This window comes from Leuresthes tenuis, unplaced genomic scaffold (genome assembly GCF_036924035.1).
Source record: "Leuresthes tenuis unplaced genomic scaffold, fLeuTen1.0.hap1 SCAF_2, whole genome shotgun sequence".
In the NCBI taxonomy this organism is placed as follows: Eukaryota; Metazoa; Chordata; class Actinopteri; order Atheriniformes; family Atherinopsidae; genus Leuresthes; species Leuresthes tenuis.
The window spans coordinates 5,025,023-5,050,706 of NW_027325356.1; the positions used below are offsets into that span (position 1 = coordinate 5,025,023).

A 25,684-nucleotide genomic window follows, 5' to 3' on the forward strand; every position below is an offset into this window, starting at 1 on the left:
TTTATTGCTGGTTTAGATCTGCTTTTGAAATGCAAACAGAGTGTTAAACGTGTGAATAGTTTATGAAAGGCCTGATATCTGGGATGACATATTATTTTACATCAATACTTTAAAAAAAAAAAAAAAAAAAAGGCAAAAGTAGCTTTTAAAATAGAAACCAATAAAGTCCACCTTTAATGCTGCCATAGAACTTAAGTGGGTAAGTAGCTGCCAGGTGCTGTTTATCAAAGGAACTTTAACTGATCATCAGTCAGTGTGAGCACCTCCATAAAAGCAGGAGTTTTGCTGCTCTGCAGCATTCAGGTGTGTTTTAACACGATGCCAAGGAGGAAAGACATCAGCAATGATGTCAGAGAAGCAGCTGTTGCTGCCCATCAGTCTGGGAAGGGTTATAAGGCCATTTCCAGACTATCTGGAGTCCATCATTCTACAGAGAGAAAGATTATTCACAAGTGGAAAACATTCAGGACAGCTGTCAATCTTCCCAGGAGTGGACGTCCCAGCAAGTTCACCCCAAGGTGAAAAAGCCCAGAGCTACATCTCAGACTCTACAGGCCTCAGTTAGCATGTTAAAGGTTAAAGGTCATGACAGCACAGTTAGAAAAAGACTGAACAAGGATGGCTTGTTTGGAAGGGCTGCAGGAGAAAGCCTCTTCTCTCTAAAAAGAACATGGCAACACAGCTTAGGTTTGCAAAGCTGCATCTGAACAAAGCTCAAGACTTCTGGAACAATGTCCTTTGGACAGACCAGAGCAAAGTGGAGATGTTTGGTCCTAATGCACAGCAGCACGTTTGGAGGAAACCAAACACAGCATATCAGCACAAACACCTCATACCAGCTGTCAAGCACGGTGGTGGAGGGCTGATGATAGGGGCTGGTTCTGCAGCCACAGGACCTGGGCACCTTGCAGTCATTGAGTCCACCATGAACTCCTCTGGATACCAAAGTATTCTAGAGTCAAATGTGAGGCCATCTGTCCCACAGCTAAAGCTGGGCTGAAACTGGCTCATCAACAGGACAAAGATCCCAAACACAGCAGCAGATCTACAGCAGAATGTGTGAAAAAGGAAAGAATCAAGGTGTTGCAACGGTCCAGTCAGAGTCCAGACCTCAGCCTGACTGAAATGCTGTGGTGGGACCTTAAGAGAGCTGTGCAGAAACCAATGCTGCAAACCTCAATGAGCTGAAGCAAGTGGGCCGAGATTCCTCCACAACCATGAGAGAGACTGATAACGTCCCACAGGAAACCATTACTGCTGCTGAAGCTGCTGGATCAGGGGTTCACTTAGTTTTCCACTCACTGCCTCTGCATCTTGGTTTAAAGATAAATCATGTGATGCGTTTATCTGAGGTTGTATTTACACAATTTTAACATTGATAAGACAATAAAAACACATCCTGACACATAAACCTTAGAAATCAAAGTATTTTCTTTCAGTAAATCTTCTGCTGAAGCTTCAAACGTTTACGAGAAATCTTCCCTTATTCCTAACAGAAAACAAAGTACACGGGTTTGTTGGTGAATAACCACAGAGTGCAGAAGGCCGATTTTCTCAACTTTTCCTTTTCACTGCTTTAAGGAACTAAAATAAAATGAAAATAAAGCTTCTTGTTTCATCAGTAATTCAATCCCAGACTAAAATGTGTCCTGAAACATTTAGATTTATTAAACTGTTAAAATACAAAAGTGTTAGAAAGGTAAAAACAAACATTATTAACAGTATTTTGATGAATGTCACTGATCCATCAACCAACCAGGAGGCCAAACGCATCAAAGCCACTTTCAGCATCAGCTCCCAGCGACTCTTTAGCTTTTGTTAAATGCAAACGCTGACAGCTTGGAGGAAGGATCCAGAGACTTCTTCTTCTTGGTGCTATTTTCATCGGCTTCAGCCGTTTCATCCTCTGCGCCTCCTCCTCCTTCTGCCCTTTTTCTTTTCTTCATCTCTGCCTCTCCAGTCGCTCCTTTTGCTCTTTCTGTCCACGTCTGAAACAAGGAGAAAGACGTTAAACGCACATGTTCATTTAAAACCAGAAGGACACAAATGGCATTGTTCATCCGGGCTCCAAACACCTACATGACGATGACTAACCGCACACATGGACACTCAAGCATGCACTTTGAAATTGCATCCTGTCAAGTATAATCACTATTGACAGGCTGCATCTCTTTGGCCTGCTGGCTCTTTTCCGACTCGTGTTTTTGTTTTTTTCCCCCCTCTTTCTCCTCGAGCTGAGACAAAAGGAAGCGCTTTCCTGAACGTAATAGAGCTGGGATGAATCATCAGGCCGGGTGACACACAAATGCAAAAAATAAACACACACTCTTCACCTCCAGCGCCTGATGAAGCACCATCATTAACCGAATGCATATTCGCACAAGCAGACGCCACCATCACTGAGCAGATACGGGGTGAGCTGCAACGCCTTGTTTTCAACAGCTGTTTCACTGTATTTTCAGGCCAATCGGGTGCCTGCAGGCTGTCTCCAGGTTGTCCAACAACACTGCGACTGCAGAGCAGATCTCAAGTCAAAGCCCTTATAAACAATGTTATTAAAAGCATAAGATGTGCCAACAACAAACCAAACTCACCACCAGGACTCCCATGCCTGCTGCATTTATAAGCAATGAAACGATCACTTAATCGATAAGGTAACAGACAGGAAATTACTCCACAGTTCTGCATTTATCATCCGGAGTTTGGCTTCTCACATAAAGGAATCCGTTAAGCAAAACAAATGATTGCTTAAGTTACTGGCCAGCTGTTGAGTTTTCCCACCATTAATTCTTTAGTCGGGACGGGAACGCCGTCTTCTGAAGAGTTTTATACGCGGTTTTGCGGCCTCTTTTGTTTTGATACAAAACAACTAAAGTATGGCCTCTTTGCCCCTTTGGGACACCAACAGAAATAGGTGGGAAACTGATGTGTGGGCTGCTCTTTGTGCCGTTGTTGGTCCTTTAGCTTTGCCTCCGATTCCACTGACTTCATTGCAAACTGTGTTTTTGAACCAAGTCTTAAACTGTTAACATTCATTTTTCAACTTAAAATGTTCACGTTTGGCCGAGTCTGTCTAAAGAGTGGATCAGGATACACTCCACTGTGTATGTGACAAATAATCTGAACCGACCACTCACTTTGCATGAGTTTAAAATTCCTAGAAGCACACAAGAAGGTTTGCAGTGACTGTGTGTCAAGATCCTTTAGCTCCATATACACAAAGCTAACGACTGGACTTCAGGAACATCTGGAGAATCAGCGACAGTCTTTCCGATTTGTAACGCATTTGTTCTTTAATTGATCAAACAAGACTCCCTCTCCATTCTGGACTGTAAAGTCTTCTTTCACAGGTGTAGATTCTACATTTTAGCTGGTCAAAAGCCATTTTTTCCCCCCGAGACACCGGTAATGTGAGTAGCCACAGCAGGGGCTCCTGCCATCACTGCTGGTGCTGGATGTTGGTTTAGTGTTCAAAAGCCCAAAGATCCGCCAAATAACAAGCCGGTGTTGTTCCAGAACCCGACTCCCAGCTAAACCCGACAGCCTTTTTAGCTCGATTCATTCCAGTAAATCATTTATAACACTTTTAAATCTTTTAAATGTTCATGTGTGTGTGGCTATCACTGCACCGACGGTGTGTTTACTGACCAGAGAAAAAAAACGATGGTGCATTTACTGACCGGGATAAATGTTACAGATACATTGACACAGCTGAGTAACAAATCTGTGCTTCATTAAGACGATCAAACAAATCTTTATAGAAGCAGGAAGAGAGAGTTTAACAGAAATAGTCTCTATTGATCAAGAACGGAGCATCTGATCATGTTCTTTTTTAAGAGTCAGTGATACTTTACATCCTGCTCTGTGGGGGTCTGAGGAAATATTCAACCACTGAAAGGTGTGAGAAGGATTTCCTTCTGAAAAATTAGCAGAAAACAAGCCAACTCCACCCCGCTTTGGTCTTTACTTCAGCGCAGCAGAGCTTCGAGTGAACTCTGAGGCTTTCATCTGAATTATAAGTCCGGTTGTTCTAGGAGGCAGAGCTGCGCTCAGTTTGTTGAAAGCAAGAAGATTTATTTAACTCTTTACAAGTCCTCCGATGTAAAAACTGCCTCCCTGCTCCCCGTCACTCAGTATTATCATAAGATCAATGCTTTGTGACCTCACTACCAAAACACACTTAACTGGGGTTCCCTAGCAACAGCCGTCCCTCCCCCTCAGAGCACATCCACTTCCTCTTTTCTGTTTATTGTCATCCAGCTTTCCACTGAGACACTTGATGAATGCAGGGTCAGGACCAGGCGACCACATAAGCACTCCTGTCAATGAAAGCACGAGGTGGGTCATTACCGACACAGCTGCCCTCATTTATTCTCCCATCGACTGGCCACAGGTGACGCTGTGCCTGTGTGGAGCTGAAACACAGGAGTGAAATTGGTTTGCAGAACGTGAAACCGAAGGGTTTTGTTGGCTGCTGAGGAAAGAAACACCTGTAACCATCCGGCAAAACAAAAAACAATTCATCTCGTTCAACTTCTCAAATCAGCATCACGATTCCTGCAGAAAACCATCCCTGCTTATGCAAAACTGTACGAATAAATAATCCAACATCTCATCCTTCCACCTGATTATCAATCAAACAAACCCTAAAAGATGCTTAATGATCGGCACTTTAAACGGCTGCATGCTGCACTCATTTAGAAGCTTTTTTATTCTATTTCAGGGACCAATCAGGGCAGAGTTGCATGTCTGAATGTTTTAATGTCTCTCAGACTGTGCTGAAGCTCCTCTTTTCACCCTCGGTTACAGTTCCTGCAGTTTTCCATCAATCCTGCACCACCACCAGCAAGAATTCAACAGTTTTTATTAGACAGAGCTGGGAAAAAGAAGTAAATATAACGCGGCTACAAAAATACATCAACTAGAAATTCTGCACAATGGGAAGATTTCTGCTGGAAGACTTTGATTTGATTGAAGTCAAGAGGTTAAGTGCTTTATTATACCCATGTGGTAGTTATTGGAAATATAATGGATCATTTTGTAATTGTTCTGGTGGTTTTCTGCAGGACTTTGACTCTTCAACCCGACTAGTTCAGACGTAGAAGTAGCACTTTGAGTCCAAACTGCTGCCGTCACATCGGCTGCAGCGGTGGGCTCATTTGTGACGTCTTACTTCACCCGAGGACACGCCGATCCGGTCCGTTTCCTGCAGCTGATAACAACAACAAACTCTTACGACTAAAACACCGTTTGTTGTTTAAAAATGTAGAAAAGTGAGGTTTTTGCAGCTGCTTCTGTCCAGCAGCGCCGTGTCTCACGAGCCCTGCGTGCGAGGAGCTCAGGCCACAACTACTGTGACTGAACTGTGAGGAGGCCTCTAAAGGAGGACTTTAACCCCCGTCCTCTGCTTTGGTTGAGGCATCTCTGCAGTGAGGGAAGGAAACATAAAAGTTTAGGGCTGTGCGTGTTTTAACCGGTGGTTCTTCAATGTCTGCCTCTGTCAGGCATTGCAAAAAAAACATGGAAGAAAGCAGCAGACACCAAAAACCAAAGTCTTCTGAGCCTCACCAGCTTTCTCTGAGGCCGTTAGACTCGCATTATGCAAATGTGTTACATGGTTTATCACGAAGATAAAAGAGGAGAACACTTAAAGCACCTCAGGCCGTTCAGGAGCAGGACATTAAAACTCCCTTTGGTCTGGAAACTGTGCTTTAGATCCTTTTACGTGCACAAAAAGCATGAAATGCTCTGGAGACACGGGTCACAGAAGAAGCCTATAAGGCGAAAACATTGAGATGAAAAAGCCTTTTAATCCACTTTAGCCTGAGCAGGCTAAGCAGGAGCAGCATTTAGCTGAGTAACCGTGTATCTGTCATTAGCCACGACCGCTGGGCTGAGTAAGGCCAATCAATCAATGAATGAATGAATGAATGAATGAATGAATGAATGAATGAATGAATGAATAAGCAGTGGAAAAATATCAGGACACATGCTTCATGTGATAGATTATGCATTAAAAGCATCTTCCATGCGTTTACATCTGGGAGCACACAACCAGCTGCAGAGCGGTGTCCCATTCCAGCGGCTCAGCTGTCCTGGTCTACTTTGTTGTATTTTAAATGATTTCAGGTGGTGAGACGTCTGGACTGCAGGCAGGCATCTCTTCTGGGGCTGGGTACCGAACTTTGGTTCTTTTAAAAGGGGAACTCCGGTATTTTTAAACCTTATTTCTGGCATGAAATACGTTTATCTACTCACTGAGAACAGTTTGGTGAAAGTCGGCGTCCTTCGGAAGATATTTAGATCCATATAACGGAGTGAACGGGGCTTAGAGGATGCATGTCTGACCTCACAAATGTGCTTCTGGAAGAACGGTCAAAAACTCCCATAAACAGACTCCTAAACCTTGTGGAAAGCTTTCCCAGAAGAGTTGAAGCTGTTATAGCTCATATTAAACCCTTTGGATTAAGAATGGGATGTCACTGAAGTTCATATGCGCGTAAAGGCAGATGAGACAATACTTTTGGCAGTATAGTGTCTGTTAGGGTGACTTTATGGACAATTATGAGACACCAAGTCATAAATTTGACTTATCTCGGTCGTAGATGTGAGTTTTAACGCATTAAATATGCATGTTGTAGTACAGAAAGAAATTAACAGTTCAATATATTTGGTAGTGTTTTAAACCTGCTGTGAAACCTGGAGTGTGGCGCCTCCCGGGCCGCACAGCGGGGAGTCTCCTGCAGCCGATAATCACCGCTGTCTCTCAGGGTCTAATTAATGGGTTCTGCTGTGGCCAGATTTGGATTAAAGACGGCCTCTGTGCCACACCGTGACCTTGACACCTCTCTACATCTAATTTACGCCTCACTCCACTCCAGCGTCTTAAGGGCTGCGTTCAAATGCATCTCAGAGCTGTAATTTCATCCAGACTTGCAGCTTCTGAGCAGTTTTGGCTGAAACTTGATATAATTTATTAATTTTGAGATTAAAGTGTCAGTTCCTGTAATCTTAAACTAAAAGATGTTTTTCCTGTGGTCATATTCAGTCTTCAACTTGTGCAAAATGCTGCTGCTGCCCGTCTTTTAACCAACACTAACAGACCTGTGCACATCACTCCTGTTCTTAACTCCCTTCATTGGCTTCCTGTCCTTTATAGAATTGATTTTAAACTTTTAAAGTTTGTTTTTAAAGCTCTTAACGGCCTCACCCCATCGTATTTATCTGAGCTTTTAACTGTCTGTAACCCTGGCAGAGCTCTGAGTTCAACAAATCTTTTGTTGGAAGTGTTCAGGTTAAAATACAAGCCCTGGGGTGACCGAGCCTTTTCTGCTGCTGCCCCCAGGCTCTGGAATTACATTTACATATTCAGTCTTTTAAAGCACTTTTAAGGTCATTTTTGAGATCTGCTGTAGAACGTTTTTTTTTCCGACCACGCAGGAAATAAACTCACGGTGACTAAAAATGACGTTTTTACTGCAGAAAAACAATCTGTCGAACAGAATTACAGCCGTCACTGATGTCTGGGACATGAAAACTATTATTCTGACAGCTTAACAAGCCTGACAGAGGAACGTCAGAGTGATGCAAAACATACCGTAGGAGTTTGGAGGTAATTCTCTAGCAGGAAAGAGTGAAAACACTGTTTCCTGTCCCTTTGACTGAGTGACCGTCACTCAGAAGTGAACTTTTTGGTCACGCTTCTCTTAAAGCCCCTCTCTGAGTCCCTCAGTGTATCGTACCAGTCTCTCCTCCGCCGACAGCGTCCTGAAGCGCGTCATGGCCTCTTTGATGACGTCAGTCTCCTCCAGGTCTGGTTTATCGGCGATAATGTTCTTCCTGTTCTCCTCCAACCACAGCTGGAAGCCCGTCTTTGGCCTGAAGTCACAAGCATGTGAGAAAAAGCAGCTTCAAAAGGATGATACCATTTCCTTCTCCCTTTCTGTTCTTACCGCTGGTTCTCCGTGTTCTCTGCAGGTGAGGCTGGGGCTGGGGGCTCTGGTCGTCTTTGCTGATCTGCAGCCAGCTCCGTGTTCTCCTGAGTCTTCTTATTACCCGCCTTGCTGCTCGTCATCTGCAGCAGAGTGGACTGAGTCTGCAGAGAAACGTACGATGGTTTTACGCTGAGGCGACACACGGCGCTGTGCTCCTTTTGGAGAGCTTTGAAGGTCAGACCTTGCTCTTGGGCCTGGGCGCCAGCGGTTTGAGGACGGGGGCTTTGTTCGGTCGCCCTGCAGATCCGCTGAATGGAGCCGGCTTCCGGCTGGCCGTCATGTTGTCCAGGATGTTCGTCATTCGAGGTTGACCAGAGGAAGACGACGGTTTCCCAGAACCGGAAACCTGACCGTGTCAAATGTAAAGAAAAACATCAGTGATTCACAAAAAATAAGAATCTAATAGAAAATAAACCTCCCTAAAAATAAACAAATGATCTGTGAAACTGTATAGAGAGTCCATCTTTTATTATATATCAAATATATTGTTTTGTCATCACTTCCATCAGCTTTGCAGTCATGTTCCCTCTGCAAAACATTAGATCATTTGTTCCCATTGGAAGCAACACTGAGCTTTCACCGCTCATTAACCAGCTACATTACATATATATCATGTCCTCGGACACAGAATACAAACTATGTCAGGTTTAAACGGTTAGGAATGATCGTACATTTTGTTTAGACGTTTAAGGAAAGCAAAGCTTTACGTAACATCAGATAACTTCCATATGGACTGATGCACAAGTAACAACACAGCTGGTGTACAAGGAGTGTTTTTGGATTAATTAATAAAAGTTCAGTTAGATTAAAAAAAAAAAAAACTATTAATAAGTCCAACCAAAGAAGAACAGGGTGAGAAGGAGCTTCATTCAGAACAACTGGAAGTGTAAAACCCTAACAGTAGGTCTGTGGATGAGTAAAAAGAGATGGTTTGGTCTTTCTGATCCTGGGTTTTACATCATTATCAAACATTTTAATGGATCACAGAAGTCTGACGGGAGGAAACTGCAGTTTCTGGACTTTTTGGATCATCTGACAATGAATTGGAAATATAAGATGGAGTTTAGAGGGAGAATTTGACCTTGAATGGACGCTTCTTACTGAAAAAAGTCGGAGGTCAAATAAGTCTGAAGCCAAAGAATTAATCTTAAATTGTAATATCTTATCATTTAATTCGATGTTAAAAGTAAGCGTACAACCCACAACCTGTCAAATAACCTAATGAAGAACAAAGTGGCATCAACTCAGTGAGAAAGCTGAGAAACATCTCATTTTAATGTAAAATTATTAAAACCTCACCTTGAACGGATTTGCTCGTCCGACTTTTCCAACTGAAAACCAAACAAATTCAGTTTAAGTATTTAGCGTTTGGTTTTGCTCTTGTTGAATGATCTGTGCTGATTTCAGATCAGTGGTTTAAAGAAGATGAATGTGTGGCTGCAGGGCTGTGGGATATCCACCTGTGACTCACCTGGAGTCAGCGACGGCTTCACAGGCGAAGCGGCTTCTTTGGAAAACGGATTCACACCTGTGGAACGGCACATGAAGCAGCCGGGTTAGCCCACACACCGACATCTTGTGCAAAGGGAGGCTGAAAGAAAATGCTAAACTGACGTTTTTTGCTTTCTGTCGCCTCCTCCGCCTCCATCTCATCTCCTCCATCCTCTTCCTCCCCGGGCTCGTCTTCCCTTTGCTCCTCCTCCTTCTCCTCATGAGGATATCTGGAGCTGGAGCGTCCTCCTGAGAGCTCAGTCTGACCATATCTGTCAACAAAAGTTGTAGTTGTGGACTGAAATGAGTCATTTTAAGTCTAAATTACTGAACCAGACTCAGCAGCTGCTGTGCAGCAGTGTGGCAACAGGACAACTGAGCTTCAGAACCCAAATATAACACTTTGTTAAAGGCTTCACCGTTAGAAACACGTAATTCATCAAAAGTTAGTGAAAGTATGAGTAAACGTCTTATTAAAACACAAGCAGGAAAGGCTGAGACACTCCGTATCAAGTTACGAGACTCGTTTCCGATGTTCAGTACATTTAATGTGTGACATCAAGCTTTGGAGCAGCAGTTAGGATTCGCTAAATTATAAAAAGATTCAACAATAATGAGCAGAATCAACAGGATGTTTTTTATTTGAAGAAGCATGCAAATCACAGGAGGACAACCATGTCCCCGAGGCATTTATTTACTTTACCAGAGTCACTACAAACTCAAAGTCTGAACCCTGGAACCTTTGTTTAGGGCTGAAAAAGCCTGAAAATGTCGATTTCTACGAGACACTCCCAGCTCAGAGCAGAAATATCCACCTTCCTCACAACTTAAATCCTGCTGCAAGTCACTGTCTAAAACTCTTTTGTTCCTGCTTTTTGTACATTCTGATCAGCTGTTGAGGCAGAAAAGAGCCAATAACCACAAGTTGTTTGACGTTTTGTCTCCTGTGAAACTAATCCACCTTCTCGTTGATATGCTTTCAGTTGGAAGTTGGAATTTCCATTTTTCTAACCGGTCTTTGAATGCACAGCCCTCTGCCACAGTCCATATAAGCATCAGTTTATAGCATTAAACAATAAAAGGTTGAACAAAAGACAGAAGAATGGAGCGTTTATGGAGCCGATATGCGACAGAGAAACAATCATTGAAGCTTTTTTGATTGGCGAGTAAACCTGCCAGCTAAATAAGCAAAGTTAATTTATATAACACTTTTCACAGGGTAAGAGCCACAAAGTGCTTTAGAATAGTAAATAAAATGAAAGCACAGAATAAGAAACAGTGACTTATAAAAACATGAGAGCACAGGAGATAAGAGAGGAGATAAAACCAAGCCTAATGTCTCATTAAAAGCTGCTTTTTAAAAGTTTCAACAGAATGGAGGCAGCGTAAAGACGCCTCAAAGCGTTCCAGGGTCATAAAATGGGTCTTTGATCAGCTGACGTCAGACTGTGAGAAGAGGTGTGGACATGTAAGACATCAGCAATGCATGCGGGGGCTTCACCGGATCTGAGCACGAGAACTAAAAACCGGAAGTTATACGAGGTCTCTTCCTTCTTATTAAAACAGGTAAAAAGGCTGCGACAAGAGTCCAAATGAGAGGAAATAAAAGCGCGGATAATCCTCTCCAGCTCAGTTTTAGACATCGTAGTTTCATATGAAACTTGTGCGTTCCCACCTGGGCCAGTTCAATGCAGGCCTTACAGCACTTTGTGCCAAAAAGAGGGTTTAATACCAGCTGCTGAACTACAGAAAAGGGAAATGTAGGTACTGAGGGGAGGAAAAAGTGCCTGTCGGTCCAGTGCTTCCCTGTCATTTAAATTTGTGGTAGTGTGAGCTTGGATTATTATTGCACTCAGGGGTGTTCTCACTTCAGTTCTGTGCTGATTTGTGCTGCTTTTGTGATTTTAAATGAAAATAAAGAACATTTTCTCTGTTTTTAAAGGTCTACAGCCTGCAGAATGTGGGTGCAGTGAAAGAAAGTTAAAGCCCAGCATGTGCATCAAGAACCCTGCAAATAAAAGTTCCCAGAAACATCTGTACTATAAGAGACTGCTGCAGCTACACTTCAGTCTGTAAGAAAAGTGAGATGTTAACAGATGTGTTGTCGTGTTACCCTGGTGTCCGTCTGATGCTGGCGTAGTCTGGCTCCTCCTCCTGCTCCTCTGGCTCCTCCCCCTGCATCTGGTTAGATTTCTCCAGAGCGATCTCACTGAGCCGCTGGGCCAGGGCCATGCGTCTGGATCGAGATGCGTATCGAATGGCCAGAGTCACCACGTTCTGAGTCATCATCTCCGCCAGCTCCACACAGCGAAACTCTCTCTCAAGCTTACAGGACAGCTGAAAGGTTAAAGAAAGATTCATGAGGAGAGTCGGAGCAGAGGGGCTGTAATATCCACAGCTCGTGTGTGAGGTCATCACTGTTCACACTTACTGCAAACATCTTCATGAGCAGCTCCTGCTGCTCCTTCTGAGACTGGCTCTGCGCCTCCTCGCTGATGTCGTAGCCGCTGGAGGACAGGAAGCTGTAGTGGTTGTGGAAGAGGACCGAACGCCAGAACTGCTCCTGGAGGACAGCAGAGGAGGAAGCGCTCATCTGTCACTGGCCGCTTCAAACTAACATTTTAAAAGTACTTTAGCCTGCTCTCTGGCTCCCCCTGCAGCTGGGGGGTGTAACAGCATCACGTGTACAGCCATAAACATTCATTTGCAACATTCAGATGACTGTGAAGCCACACGGTTTGAGGCGGGGCTCAGATCAGACACCTGAACATCTGGATGCTGCAGGGCAGTTTCACGCCTGACGGTGGTTAACAAACGTCTCTAAAACAACTCAAAAACACTTTGCCTTGGATGTTTCAGTTCATCTGAGACACGGCTGGATCAAAGCATCTCGAAAAGGCAGAAAATGTGTTGAGGGAAAACAAAAAGCAGTTCCCTGGAACATGAAGGATCACATCCTACTGCTGCGTTTGCATCCGTTTACCTCCATCTGCCCCTTTTCTGTGGAGGTCTGACACAGAGGCAGCTTGAAGGGCAGGATGGCCACAGCAGGTCGGGGCAGGGTGGGAGGATACCTGGAGCCTTTACAAGGAATGCACCTGATGGGACAATCAGAAACAGCCCCCAGGAAGTAAGAAACAACAAGAGAAGGATGATGTGTGGCATATAATGAGCCATTATCACTGATTAAACTAATCCAGCAAAACTGGGATGAGTGGAGCCTTTTCTTAAAGAAAGAAATTAATTAATTAATGACCTCGTAAATAGACCTAAAATCAACTTTATCAAAGCAAAACCGACCAAAATTCTTTAAGACTTTCAGACAATTTGTGTCCTATAGAGTAAATATGTTCCTTTAAGACAAAACTATGGTCCTTAAAAGGCTATTTCAATAGTAACTGAATCCAAATTGATGCTCCTATTGAACAGTATTGATGTATTGATTGACAGGTTGATTTTTCAAAGCTCACCTGAGCTGCTGAGGGTTTTCGTGCACTCCAACCACCCAGTAGTGGTCGGATTTGCTTTTGCACGTCTCCCTGGTGTTACACACTGGTGTCCACGTGTTACCGAGCGAGCGGTTCAGCATCCGCACGACCCCGTCTGAGTCCACAAAGCACGGCGTGCCTGTAAAGCCACACAAACCAGCTCTGAAGCAACAACTTCCCTTAAGATGTTAACAAAGATATTAAGATGCTTCGCTTCTGACCCTCGGCTGTGAATCCCAGCCAGGACAGGTAGGATCTGTGTGAGAGTGGGAGGGGTTCGCCGCTGATGAGCTGCCTCTTCCTGCCACTGAACTGCAGCAGCTGAACTCCAAGAGCCTGTTCTCCATCAAAGCCTGTAGCTGAGGGCGTAAAGTGAGACACAGTTGAACCGGCCGCACAGAAGATGGTAAAACGAACCTGCTGAGTGTGACTCAGCAGGTTAACATGCACAGTTTAGTAAGAAAGCAACAGTTGTAGCTCAATTAGATCATTAAACTGTGACACTGCTGTGTAGAAGCAGGGGAGGGAAAGTGATTTATTGACCAAAGTATGTCCAACTCTGCCACAAAAAGAAGTTCAGGAGCGTCTAACCTCGATGGTAGACCACGAGCAGCTGCTCCCCGTGTCCCGCCATGCACACCACCGGCCCCGGCAGGCTGAACATCTCTTTCTGCACTCCTCCGACGGAGAAGAGCCGGAGCATCAGCGCGCTGGTGGCGACCGCAGCCCAACCCTGACCCAGACACAGCGCCTTGGCGTCCTCGCCCTCCGGCAGGTCCACCATCCACTCCTTGTTGGTGTCCCACGACGAGAAGTGGAGGCACTGCAGCTTACTGGGACGACAGAGGGAGGAAGTTTGAGACATTTACTGCAAACATCAGCTAAAAATGAAGCGCAGGGAGCTGGGAGGGGCCTCACCTGGCGAGCTCGTCTGTGCTGGGGCAGGCCAGCAGCACGGCCTCCAGAGAGATATCAGCCACGGTGTGGCCCAGCGAGTTGGTTAGGTGCATGGCGTGGTGCACGGCCGTGTCGTGAAACTCCACATCGATGGCGTTGTCCTGCTCGTCGTTGTAGCCCCGCACTATGCCCACAGAGTTCCACATCTGAGGCACAGTTTGTCTGTTACTACATGCTTGAAATGATGTGTGATGATCAAGCTGTCCTCGGTGAGTCCTACCATGAAGCGGTGCGTGAGATGTGCCGGCGTGGAGCCAGGCTGAAAGGCCTTCTGGGGAGGAGTGGGCAGCGGTCCCTCATAGACCGGGCGCAGAGCCGCTGGAGGGGGGGCTGCAGGCACCACCGCACTGTCTGCATCCCCGTCATCATCCAATTTGTTGTGTCCAAGCTTCAGAGAACCAGCGTCTGAATCAAGAAACACCAATTTGGATTGATTTGAAGCTTTAGTGACGGTTAAATTAAGACCTTAAAACATTTAGTAAAAACATCCCGCTGAACAGGGAACGGAGATGCTGAAAGCAGCTCAAATAAATATGATAAGTCCACTTAACAAATGGCAGCCAGCAGACTCTGGAGCTAACAGATGTTCTATAATAATAAAGACATTATCAAAGATGGAAAAGATCCTTTTCTTCTTTACCATCTTTTTTCATTTTTGAGAAGGAGCTCAAACAAAACATTACAACAATCCTACATTCAATAAATAGAAAAACCATCAAAACCACTGAGTTATGCACTTCATAACATTTTTATGAACTAATTTATCACTGTTTTGTATGATGTGACCCCCCCCCCGGCATTGTTTTGTATTATGTTAATGTTCTGTGTTTTCACTAATTGTAACGTCTGACTTATCAATAAAGTTTGTTTAAATTTTTTTTTTTTAAAAATAAAATAAAAACTATCGATACTCGTGATTTAAAAAATTCGATACTTTAATCGGGAAACAAAGTATCGCGGAATCGATAAAATAGCCTCAGCCTTAGATTAAACTGTTTCTTCCCTCGATCATCATGGGAAATGTGTGATTACTGGAAACCACAGATGTAAGAAGGAATAAAAGTAAGTGAACATCTGTGACTATTTCACACATATTAATCAGGAGCTGCTACATCAAACCTTCTGAATATGTTTCGTCGTTCACAGTCACCACAGCTCAACACAAAAGAACAGCATCATTAAAGCTTATGAATGTATTAATTATTAAAGCTCATCACTGAAGCCATCCTTCACTCACCCAGCGAGTTCTCATCATCCAGGATCACTCCTCTGTTCCTCACCCGCCCCGTGGAGGGTATCAGGAAATCGTCGTCGTCGTCATCCTCCTCCCTGGCGACGGGTTTCTTTGCTGGAGAGTTTGTGTCACTCAGCCCTTCATCCATAGGTCTCTCATCGTCGTCATCAAACAGGTCGTCGTACTCGTTTGCAACTTTCTTTGCAGGCACCTGCTGAGAGTCCAGCGAGTAATTTAATACGAACACAACAGCCGGATGTTAAGGGTGGAAAGAATGTTTAAAAGTAGAGACGAAGCATCTTTACTGTGTCAATTAATTATTCACATGTGTTACAAGAACTGGAAAAGAGACGACTTAAGGAATCACGACACCATTTACGATAAAACATCCCAAATAAAACCAGTTAAATGCAGCTAACTGTCGATATGAATTTAAGCGCGACTCCCTTTTTTCTGCTTCATCTCATTCTCTGAATCTAATCTGATCCGTGTCGTCACGGTGATGAATTCCAGTTTAAATAAGATGAATTCATCATGCAGGAAAACCAGAGTCAAGCCCAACCGCAGCAGGATGATCCTCTGAAACCCCCAGATGAGCTGACCAAGGAGAGACTGAAAAAACAGATCAGCTACATGCTGGTTGTTACTTTGCTGGTGTTGGAGGCGTCCGTGGGGGAGGTGGAGAACCCATCCAGCAGACCCAAGCAGCCCTCCGTGTCTGTGTAGGCGATCTGGCTGCCTGATGGATGCCAGGCCAAACCGCACACCGTGAAGCCTTTCTCGTGTTTCTGCCTGCAGCAAAAAACGAAACGTGGTCAGACGAAGCGATCGGGACCATCTGCCGTTCGTTTCTTTAAGAGAGACGGATCAGAAGGTTCACACCCGCCCTGATGGGTACAAAGCTGTGAGCACCAAGGAAAGAGCAGCAAATCTCAATGAAATACGGCAGTTTTTACAGGGTGTTACATGTCTAAAGCTCTCAGCCTTTTTTGGATACTGTTGTTTATTTCCAAGTCTTTAACCTGAAAAACTCATTTCCACTAAATGCAAGACGTCATACTTCAAGGACGAGCAGCTGCACTAAAAGCGCTGCTAAACTGGATGTAAAGTGGATCTTTATGCAGCTTGACCACAGTTACATGATAAATACGTCCAGAAAGTCATTACAACGAACAATCCTGGCACAAAAAACAGGGAACAATCACACTGAGAATTTTCTTTCATATGCTTTACTTTTGCTAAGCTGAGGCTACTTAAGACGTTCGTTTTACAGAAATTCTGCCGTAACCTGCTCAGTTAATTAGTTTGCTTGCAATGGATAAATAAACCACAAAAACCTACTTAGGGCTTGGTGCCGAACTTTGGTTCCTTTAAGGCACCGACCGAAATGCTGCGGTAGTACCGAAGATTTGTACTCTTATGTCTAATGTAATTTCCTTTTTGTTAGAATCGATAATATAAAATTGGTATAGAAAAAAAGTATCGTTCAGGAACCGGTATTGAAGTGAATCTATTTTGATTGATGCCCAGCCCTAAACCTACTGAACAATGGACTCATTTTTAACAGCTGAACTGGCTTTTTGAGTGTGGTGAAAGATGCTGATTGTTTCCTGTCAGCTGTGTCAAAAAAACTGGAGTAAGTTAAAGAAAATGGGAAGTCTGTGAAAAGGGAAACATACAGGTCGACCAAGGAAGACGTCAGAAGACAGAAAACTCAAAGCAATATGTCTGAAAATAGAAAATACGCCAACAAAAGACCAAGAAAAACAAATGAACAGAAACTGGAGTCAATGTTTGTGACCAGACTGTAAGAAATCAACTGAAGGAAATTAGATTTCCATCCAGAAAAGCCAAATATAAACCATCACTAACATCTAAAGAGAAGAAAACGAGGTTAGAGCCGGCTGAAGAGAAGCAGCCATGGACTGTGGATGGAAGTGAGATTCAGAGATGAATCACCAATCTGCTTTAGAAATGATGCCGGAGATAAATTAGTTCATAAAAATGTTATAAAGTGCAAAGCTCAGTGGTTTTGATGGCTTTTCTGTTTATAGAATGAAGGATTGTTGTAATTTATTGTTTGAGCTCCTTCTCAAAAATGAAAAAAGGTGGTTTGTGGTTAGAGAATTTGGATTTGTGTTTCTGGTATTTAGCAAGTAAAACAAGCAGGTTGATGATGTAATATTCACAACATAAACATGAGTCTGCGTTCGCTGAAGACACGTTTGTGAAATGTTTGTTTGTTTCTGTTTGTCTGGCGGTTTGTCCTAAAGGTTCAAAGGTCGGACCATCAGTCCAATCAGCTACGATTCAGTTCAAATCACACTGTATTAAATCGTATAAAATCTTATCGAATCGTTGGCTGAATGCCGTGCATCGTATCGTGAGATTAGTGCATCGCTACAGCCCTACTGCACAGGTGGACTCATCAATCAAAATCAGCTTCGGTGATGCTGAGCTCATTTTTCAGGACGATGATTAATCTGATCACAAAGAGACGAGACGAATCAAGTCTCCGGATCTTAATCCGACTGAAGTTGTTTTTGATGAAATCTAAAAAAGCCTCCATCCTGCAAAGCTGATCTTTGCAAGAAAGTTTGGACCCGACTGATGAAGTCCTTCAAGCCAAAGTAACTTTTTCTCATGCATCTGTGTTGAAAAAGGATTTATTGTGATTGATATGAACAGAAACTCCATGTGCATGTGTCTCTGGGGCCACTTTCTAAGTAAATCCAATTTACAACAACCAAAAGCCAACTGAAGCTGAGCACACCCCCATGGTGCATACCTTTCCACGCACAGCTTGCTGTTCACGTCCCACACAGTAAGCAACCCCCCCACACTGCCTGCTGCCAGGAACCGACCGCATGGAGACCAGGCCACCACGTTGATTGGCTGCGGAGAAAACGGGAAGGGACGAGCTTTTACACATTTCTGAAAGAAAACAGACAGACTGAGCGACTTCTTCTTCTGCTGCAGTCCAAAGAGGTTGGCACTTTCAGATTGTGTCATATGTTTGGTGATCGAATTCATTTTCTTACATTAACTCAATCAGATGTAGTGAGAAACAGAGGGAAAGAGATCAGAATGGGATGAAAAGTGTTGAATCACACGAGAAGTTCACATGTTTCATGCTGCAGCTCATCAGAAAAACAAGGTGCAGTACAGGCAGCTGAAAAATAATTACCTTCAGCTTTTAATCAGATACAACCAACATCCAATTATCTTTAGAGCATAAAACTTCCGGTCACTTAACCCTTAGGAGGTCCTTTAATTTCCTAATGCATTTATCCCCAATGACAAAAAATGTCGGCTGCGCTTAAACATACGATGGCAGAGAAAGTTAAGAGAGACTAACGTGACTGATCTCACATGGTCGGCATGTTATAGTTACAGCTACAGAGAGACGACTGCTCACAGGTAAACAATGCAGCAGACACAGTGTTACAGATCACCTGCAGACACGAGGTGCAACGAATTACAAATATTCCAAGTAAAAAAAGAGCCAAATGTCCCTAATATACATCCTATCACATCATTCAAAGCTGCAGGAGAAGCTGCTGCACTGTGATAAAGATGCATCACAAGGTCAAGTGTGCAGGGTGACATCTAGTGGCATAAACTGTGAACTGCACCCAACTGAATACTCCCGACTTCACCCTGCGCTACCAGATATGAAGGAGAAGCTACAGGGGACAAGAACAAATTAATCTAGGGGTGAATAGTTTGTTCCTTCAGGGCTTCTGTAGTAATCCGACGACGCAAAGCGGTGGAAGGATGAGCAGGGGAAGCGTTTCTGTTGACATTTTGAAATCCAGGTTGAAAACATTTATTTTCTCATGTGTCTGTGCATGAAATCTGCAAGACTGTTGCTTGTTTTTAATCATTTTTAGGGCCCAGCGTACCCTGACGAAACTCTAAATGCCTTCGTTATGCCCAGACGCACAAAAAAAGCCTCTGGATGCCATGGTGCCAGGTCCACAGGAAGTCGGCCATTTTGAATGGAAGATACGTTTCGGCTCCATTTTTGCCCGTTTCAACACCTCGCATATGATCGAACTCCTCCTACAGATTTCATGCTACAGGCTTCAAACTTGGCCAGGTTACTCTTCACTAATGGGGGACTAAAAGTTGCACAAATCTTTCTCAAACCTTAAAGGTTGCGGCCGCAGTGAAGCCTCAAAGTTTGTAGAGTGGCCACTGCATGCTCTTTTTCTCTGTGCTACACAAATAAACTCGACTTGATTGTTTTAGAGTGATAACTGGATTCTACTCTAATGAAAACACAGTCGTGAACATTGTGTTTCGGCCAACAGACCCTAACTGCAACTTTAGGGTAGAGGCAGCACTTTGTTTGCATCATATTGCATCAGCTCATGCCTTAAATGTGCAAAGTCTCTCTCATAAAGAAACGTGGAGTAAGTTCATCGTTGTGAAAAGGGAACAAAAAGTTATGCAACAGACAAAAGGCTGGCCTGAGTTAGACTTGCTCTCACCTGTGTGAGTAGATCATCAGACAGAGAGCTCACATGATCCCAGGACCCTCGCTCATACAGGTGCACCTTGGTTTCCACGGGAACCGCCAAAAACTGACACACAAGCATTCTTTTGTTACTTTAGGACTGATGTTTCTGCCAAAGCTCTTGGACACGAACAGCTGTAGCACTGACCTTGGTCGCTGCGGGCTGAAAAGCTAACCGACACAGAGACTTGGCATTGCTCACGTCGTTTGTCTTCTGCAGCAGTGGCCAACTGATCACCTGAGTCTGAGAGGACAAACAATCATCACGTACAACGATAAATGGGCCGCCGTGGCGGTTCTGAGAAGCGCGGACGTACCTGTTCCTCGATATTCCACACCACGACGGAGCCGTCACAGCTGGCCGAGGCCTGAAAAAGACAGCAGACAAAGCTGTGATGTGCGATACTCTGGATTCGAACGTGTAGTCTGAGGGGTGTACGATGAAGGCTCATCCAGGTACGCTCAGTCGGACCTTTCAGTGTCACAAAGGCTCCCTTTTAAGCTGGTTTAAAAGTTATGGACAGTTTTCAGTGTAAGGTGGTCATAAAACTCAAGCCAGGCCGTTTTACAAAAAGACACAGCAGCACTTTATGATTTTATTGATAACAAACAGCACCGCGCAGCCCTTTTTATCGATCCATCTAAGGCTTTGATACTCCACCCTTGCACATAGATAATATGAAGCAGGACAGTCAGACGCTGCTGGTTTAAAAACTGCCAGAAGGACAGAACTCAGTGTGCAGGTAGACGGCCGACAGGGTCAGTCCTCACCTGCTCTTACACAGTTATAACTGGCTTTTAACACCGTCCAACGAACCTTTTTATGATTAGAACTGGTTTTACGCTTCTATACACGCCTCAAAGCTTAGTCCCTGGATACCGTGCATCACGGAGCTCTGAGGTTCACCACCAATTTTAAATCTCACGTCGTTCTTTGTCTGCTCGTAGACTCAATCACTGGCCTGTTCCCATCCAACGTCTGACCTTCATCAGTCAGAGGATCTTTTTTTACTGTCCGTTCCTAAAGTCAGAACCGAACCGGGAAACTACGACCTGCAGCTCCTGAAAACTGAGGACCTGAAACTGAAAGTTTCTCTGGACTCTTTGAAGAGGATGCGGACACATCTGGCTGCAGATGTTTTGACTGATGCACTTGCCTGATTCTTTGACTTGATTCTGTGTTTCGAAATGTATTTACATCTTGTTTTTGTGTGTGTCTGAAACCGTTAATGTGCTGCTGCCATCCTGACCAGGACACTCGGTTTTCCTGGTTAAATAAAAAAATAAATTTCTCACATCTTGGTCAAACATGTTTATCAGCATCATAAGTCATAAACAGTTCTGTGTTTCCAAGCAATAAGCCTGTTGAACTTGCTTCATAGTACACCCCTCGAGTTAAATGTTTTCCATCACCTCTCCACCATAAAAACTGAAAATACATGCCAAAAAACACACTTAAAGAAAGGAAAAAAGCCAAAAGTTTACACTTTATCGACCCTGACGTGGAACAGAAACTCCAGCTGACTTTTAAGCTCACAGCTGCGACTACAAACAGGCCAGGTGAACGAAAAGCAAAACTATCCAACTGACTGTTCACGGCTCAGTTGAGCTCATTTATAAGAGACCTCACACAATACAAAACATTTAAAGTCTGCTTAAAGCTCACGTTCACATGCAGCCAAAATGAAGCCAAAAGAACCCTAAAAAAGTCAAATCAAAAACTTTTCGAGCCAGCATCGACGAAGCAAATCAAAAGCTAAGACGTTTAGATACAAAGCAGAACTGAAAACACAGACTTTCAGTGAGATTCACAAGCATCTGAGAGGAAGGAAACACATTCACCTCGTCAGTTAGACCTGAAAGATACACACAATGGTTTGATGTGACACCGAATATGAACAGAACCTGTTTCTTAACAAGAAAAACTCCACCAGGAAGCTTTCCATTTGGAATTCAAGGAGTAATTAGACTTCTCGTTACAATCCAGCCCTTAATTAGCCAAATGAAGGTTCATTAGAGCGCTCCAACACTGTGTGGATCAATGTGTTTGGAACCCTGTCGTTTCTTTTTGCCACAGGGTTTGTCACCTGAAGAAGAGCTTCCTCCATTTTTCTCTTGTGTATGTCCACATAAAAGTCCATCTGTAACGTGTGATACGAACAGAGATATTTAAGTTTTACAGTGTGGCTTCTGCTCTACACTCCTCACTCCATACAGGAACTCATACTCCAGAAGTTTGTTTTCATAGATCCAGGAGAATTATCTCTTTAAGGCCCCATTTTATGTGAGACTCCTGCTTTTTATCCAACACAAAACACACCAGGACACAAGATTTTATCATTAAGCTCACCAAGAAGTCATCTTTGGGGTCAAAAGAGACACTGAGGACTGGTGCTTCGTGACCTCGGAGCGTCTTCTGCTGGCTGCTGTCCGACACCTGCACCACCTTCACCATGAAGTCACTGAGGAGAGTGGAGGGATTGAGAATAAACGTGTGCAAACTGAAGCAAAGGGAGTGCAGAATGAGTGAAGAACAGAAGCGAAATGATCCAGATTTCCTCCAGCAGAGCCCCTACAACCATGTGTGCGTGAACTTCAACAATCAACATCACAACAGCAACAGGGAGCAACAGGGAGCAACAGGGAGCAACAGGGAGCAACAGGGAGCAACAGGGAGCAACAGGGAGCAACAGGGAGCAACAGGGAGCAACAGGGAGCAACAGGGAGCAACAGGGAGCAACAGGGAGCAGCATCGATACGGCGTCACGCTGTGACAGAGCTGCTCACTGCGAATCAATTCAGGCTGAAACAGACAAATCAAGGCTAATCATTAACCGATACAAGATGGTGCACAGCTCAGGCTGTGCAGGAAGAACAGAACAGATCACGGTCTTTAGTCCAGACATGCACACCGAGCACATTACGCACGGCGGCCTGGTCAGTCGCCACAGGAGAAGCCGAGCAGACGCGCATGGTTTGACTGAGTAAAAGTGACATTCGCTCGTCTGTTAGCTCTGACATCACATCGCTGCTGGAAAATGTCTCAGGAGGAGCAGAGGAGCTCAGTCAGGTGGACGCACTCATGATTGGTATTTTTTGTTCAGGAATCTCCAAATTTAACCGTTTTGTTTCTTAAAGTACAGCAGAGTCCCTTAAATTAGAAGTTAAAGGACGGAGTGAACGGGGCTTAGAGGATGCAGCCTCTAAATAAGCCATTATCTGTCTTTATTTCACCAATACTTTAAGAAGAATGAATGAATGAACATGTGCTATAGCTCTGTTAGCTCATAGCTGCTGTGTTGTTGTTATTGGCGGCTATCGGGGGGGTTATAGAGGACTTTCTACACACTCGTCTACTGGGATGAGGTGAGTAGATAAACGTATTTCATGCCAGAACTAAGGTTCAGGTTTAAAAATACCTTAGTTCCCTTAAAGATGTCGGAGCATTGCAGTGTGGAAACATTTACCTTTTCTCTCTTTTTCCCCTTCTTAATAATCATAATTAAAGCATTTCTCAGGGTTTAGTTATTTCTGAAGACTGAAGTGAAAATGTGCAGTCTCCCTAATTTACTGCTTGTATCCATGTTGTTTAGCACAAAACACCTGAAGAATTTCTCTGGTCATTTTCCAGCTGGAGTACCTGGACCCGGCAGCGACTTTGGAGCCGCTGCTGTTGAAGGTGACGTGCGTGGCGTTGGTGGTGAACCGCGTCAGGATGCCATCCGGGTCTCCGTCAGGAAACGTGTGGATCTGCACCGTGTTGTTGGAGCTCGCCGTCACCAGCTTCCCGTTCTGTAGAGGAGAGGCCGCACCTTAACCCACACGTCAAATGATTTCAAACCGGAAGGAGCCAGCAGGAGACCGACCTTGAGTGCGAGCGAGTAAGCCTTTTCCCCAACGGTGATGAACTTTGGATCGTCATCATCGAGGCTTTCCCATATCCGAACATCTCCATCGTTCCCGCAAGTCACAATAAAGCTGAGAAAAATTTAATCCGAGTCAGATTCAGACAGCTTTGAGCAGTTTTTTCTGTAAAACTCCGGGTTTTAGAGCCTGTAAAACAATACTAAACCTGTATCTGGGGAATGGACAGTAAAGATCAGGCGTGTTGAGCCTAAAACAAGTATTTCAATAAAGATGGGGAACACAGATTCTCATCAGATGTTATATATGGAAATCTGTTGAGCTATTCCAAACTAAATCATGTTGCTATGGTAACCTACAGCATTAAGTTGATGACACAGAGTTAAATGACTGATAGTTGTTTTTCAATCAGTCAGAAGTCAGTTTCACAAAGCTTCGATCACACCTAATAGAACACAGATTACTGATTAGTGTTGTTCAATTTCATTTGACCAAAAAGTGAAGATATTTCCATTCAACCTTTGTTACAGGACAGTATCACAGCTACATGCACTTCTAACAGTGCTTTAAATTAATCTCATTTAGTCTTTTAGGGAAGAAGAACAGCAGACACAGAGAATAAACTGAGCTGCTAACTTTGCTGTCTTATAAGTTTACATGAATAACAATTTCCTGCCAGTATTACCTTATTTACAGCAAAGTTTTTGCTATAATTGGTTTTTCAGTGGATTTTGTGCACTAAAGGCATCAAATGAGGCATTTATCACAGTCTGAAGAAGTAATTCGGGGTTAACAAAGAAAGTCCAATAAGTCCAATTCATACATTGCCAATCAAAAATGTGCAACTAAGAAAAACAACTACTTCAACAACACATCAGCGTCTCACAATAGTTTAACCCAGCTCAGGTTCCCTATGAATGGGTGAACAATCCAAGGCTTTTGCCTCTCAATCAATGAATAAATCAATAAAGACTACAAATTAATCTCCACATGAACTCATTGACTAGCTGTTTAGAGCAGGAAAATGATTGAGAATGACATTTACTAAAATATGTATGCGCATATTGACTTGTCACACATAAATTAACCTTCTATTTGCAGATTTGCTGAGTTTGTGCACCAAAAAAAGCACTGATTTAATGATTGATAATTAAAATAATGATGCTGATTATTGCCCAAATTAGCATTTTTATGTAAAAATCAGCGTACTACAATATTGTGAATAAAAGGAAGCGTCCCAGTGACGCTGTTAGATAAAACTTGTCCAAAGAGCTGAAGTCTTCCTAAGATCTGACTTACTTTCCAGAGTCATCGAAGCAGACCTCGGTGTGTCCCTCCGAGTGGCCGTAGCGCATCGGCTTCCTCTCACAAGGCATTTTGACAAACCGCCAGACTGAACGTGAAGAAAACGATCATCAATGCGTGCACGAACCAGTACACGAACATTACACATCTGTAACACCTCTGTACAACGCAGACATCATCTGTAATCAAACCCCATTGCTGTTGCAGATAATAGCTAGCAGAGCAGAGAAGCTAACGCTAAAAGTTCAGCGAAATAAAACCGTGGAAGGTGGTTCAAACTCCACACTGTTTACGGCAAGAAACGTTCAGCTCGTAATACTTAAAGAACAAATAGCGAGAACTCCAAATTCAACTTTCTACGACAAACTTACAACTTACAACTTCCCCGGATGACTCCACAGACTGTTTGCCTGGATCTCCCGCGCTGAGTTGAAAACAAGGAAACGGCGCGTCACAACTCCCGCCAGCTACGTCATGACGCAGGCGTGGAAACCCCGCCCATGATCTAGTGAAGCCGTTTCAACCGGTTTTTGTTGTGTTTTATGAATATTCAACACACATATGCGATCTTACTGTTAAAACAAATGCATATCTTTACGTCTAAATTAGCCTATTTATTTAACAAAATATATTACAACAGTTAAGGAAGAAATGTGGAAACTGAACCGCATTGAGTGATACTTTATGAAGCCCCAAAGGAAAAATCATACTGTTTATTACAGTTTATTGAGGAATTTAAAGCATACACCAAAGACTGCTCATATTTTATGTCATATTACACAAATAAGCTGCTATCGTTATACAGCTCATGCACCTCTTATTTTTTGCT

General features: G+C 43.7%; 1 protein-coding gene across 1 annotated transcript; it reads right to left on the bottom strand.

Annotated features, from left to right (window-relative positions):
• Positions 1–1,808: 1,808 nt before the first annotated feature.
• On the bottom strand, positions 1,809–25,279 carry wdhd1 (WD repeat and HMG-box DNA binding protein 1). Its single transcript, XM_072379959.1, has 26 exons — positions 25,227–25,279; positions 24,850–24,943; positions 23,553–23,664; positions 23,327–23,478; positions 22,037–22,148; positions 20,004–20,054; positions 19,835–19,930; positions 19,661–19,753; positions 17,953–18,059; positions 15,812–15,956; positions 15,168–15,378; positions 14,151–14,335; positions 13,892–14,076; positions 13,565–13,806; positions 13,195–13,332; positions 12,956–13,112; positions 12,469–12,583; positions 11,917–12,048; positions 11,599–11,822; positions 9,609–9,757; positions 9,466–9,522; positions 9,294–9,325; positions 8,176–8,340; positions 7,953–8,095; positions 7,743–7,878; positions 1,809–1,988 (listed from the first exon to the last, which is right to left on the bottom strand). The coding sequence occupies exons 2-26, from the start codon at positions 24,924–24,926 to the stop codon at positions 1,809–1,811; spliced, it is 3,396 nt and encodes a 1,131-aa protein (XP_072236060.1). The 5' UTR covers positions 24,927–24,943; positions 25,227–25,279.
• Positions 25,280–25,684: the final 405 nt, after the last annotated feature.

Excerpts from the sequence above, each read along its gene's own strand:
- wdhd1 (XM_072379959.1), bottom strand. The coding sequence starts at position 24,926 with ATGCCTTGTGAGAGGAAGCCGATGCGCTACGGCCACTCGGAGGGACAC. Across the intron at positions 20,055-22,036 it reads ACCCCAAAGATGACTTCTTG|GCCTCGGCCAGCTGTGACGG; the intron begins GTGAGCTTAATG and ends TGTCTTTTTCAG. Across the intron at positions 11,823-11,916 it reads TGCTCATGAAGATGTTTGCA|CTGTCCTGTAAGCTTGAGAG; the intron begins GTAAGTGTGAAC and ends TTAACCTTTCAG.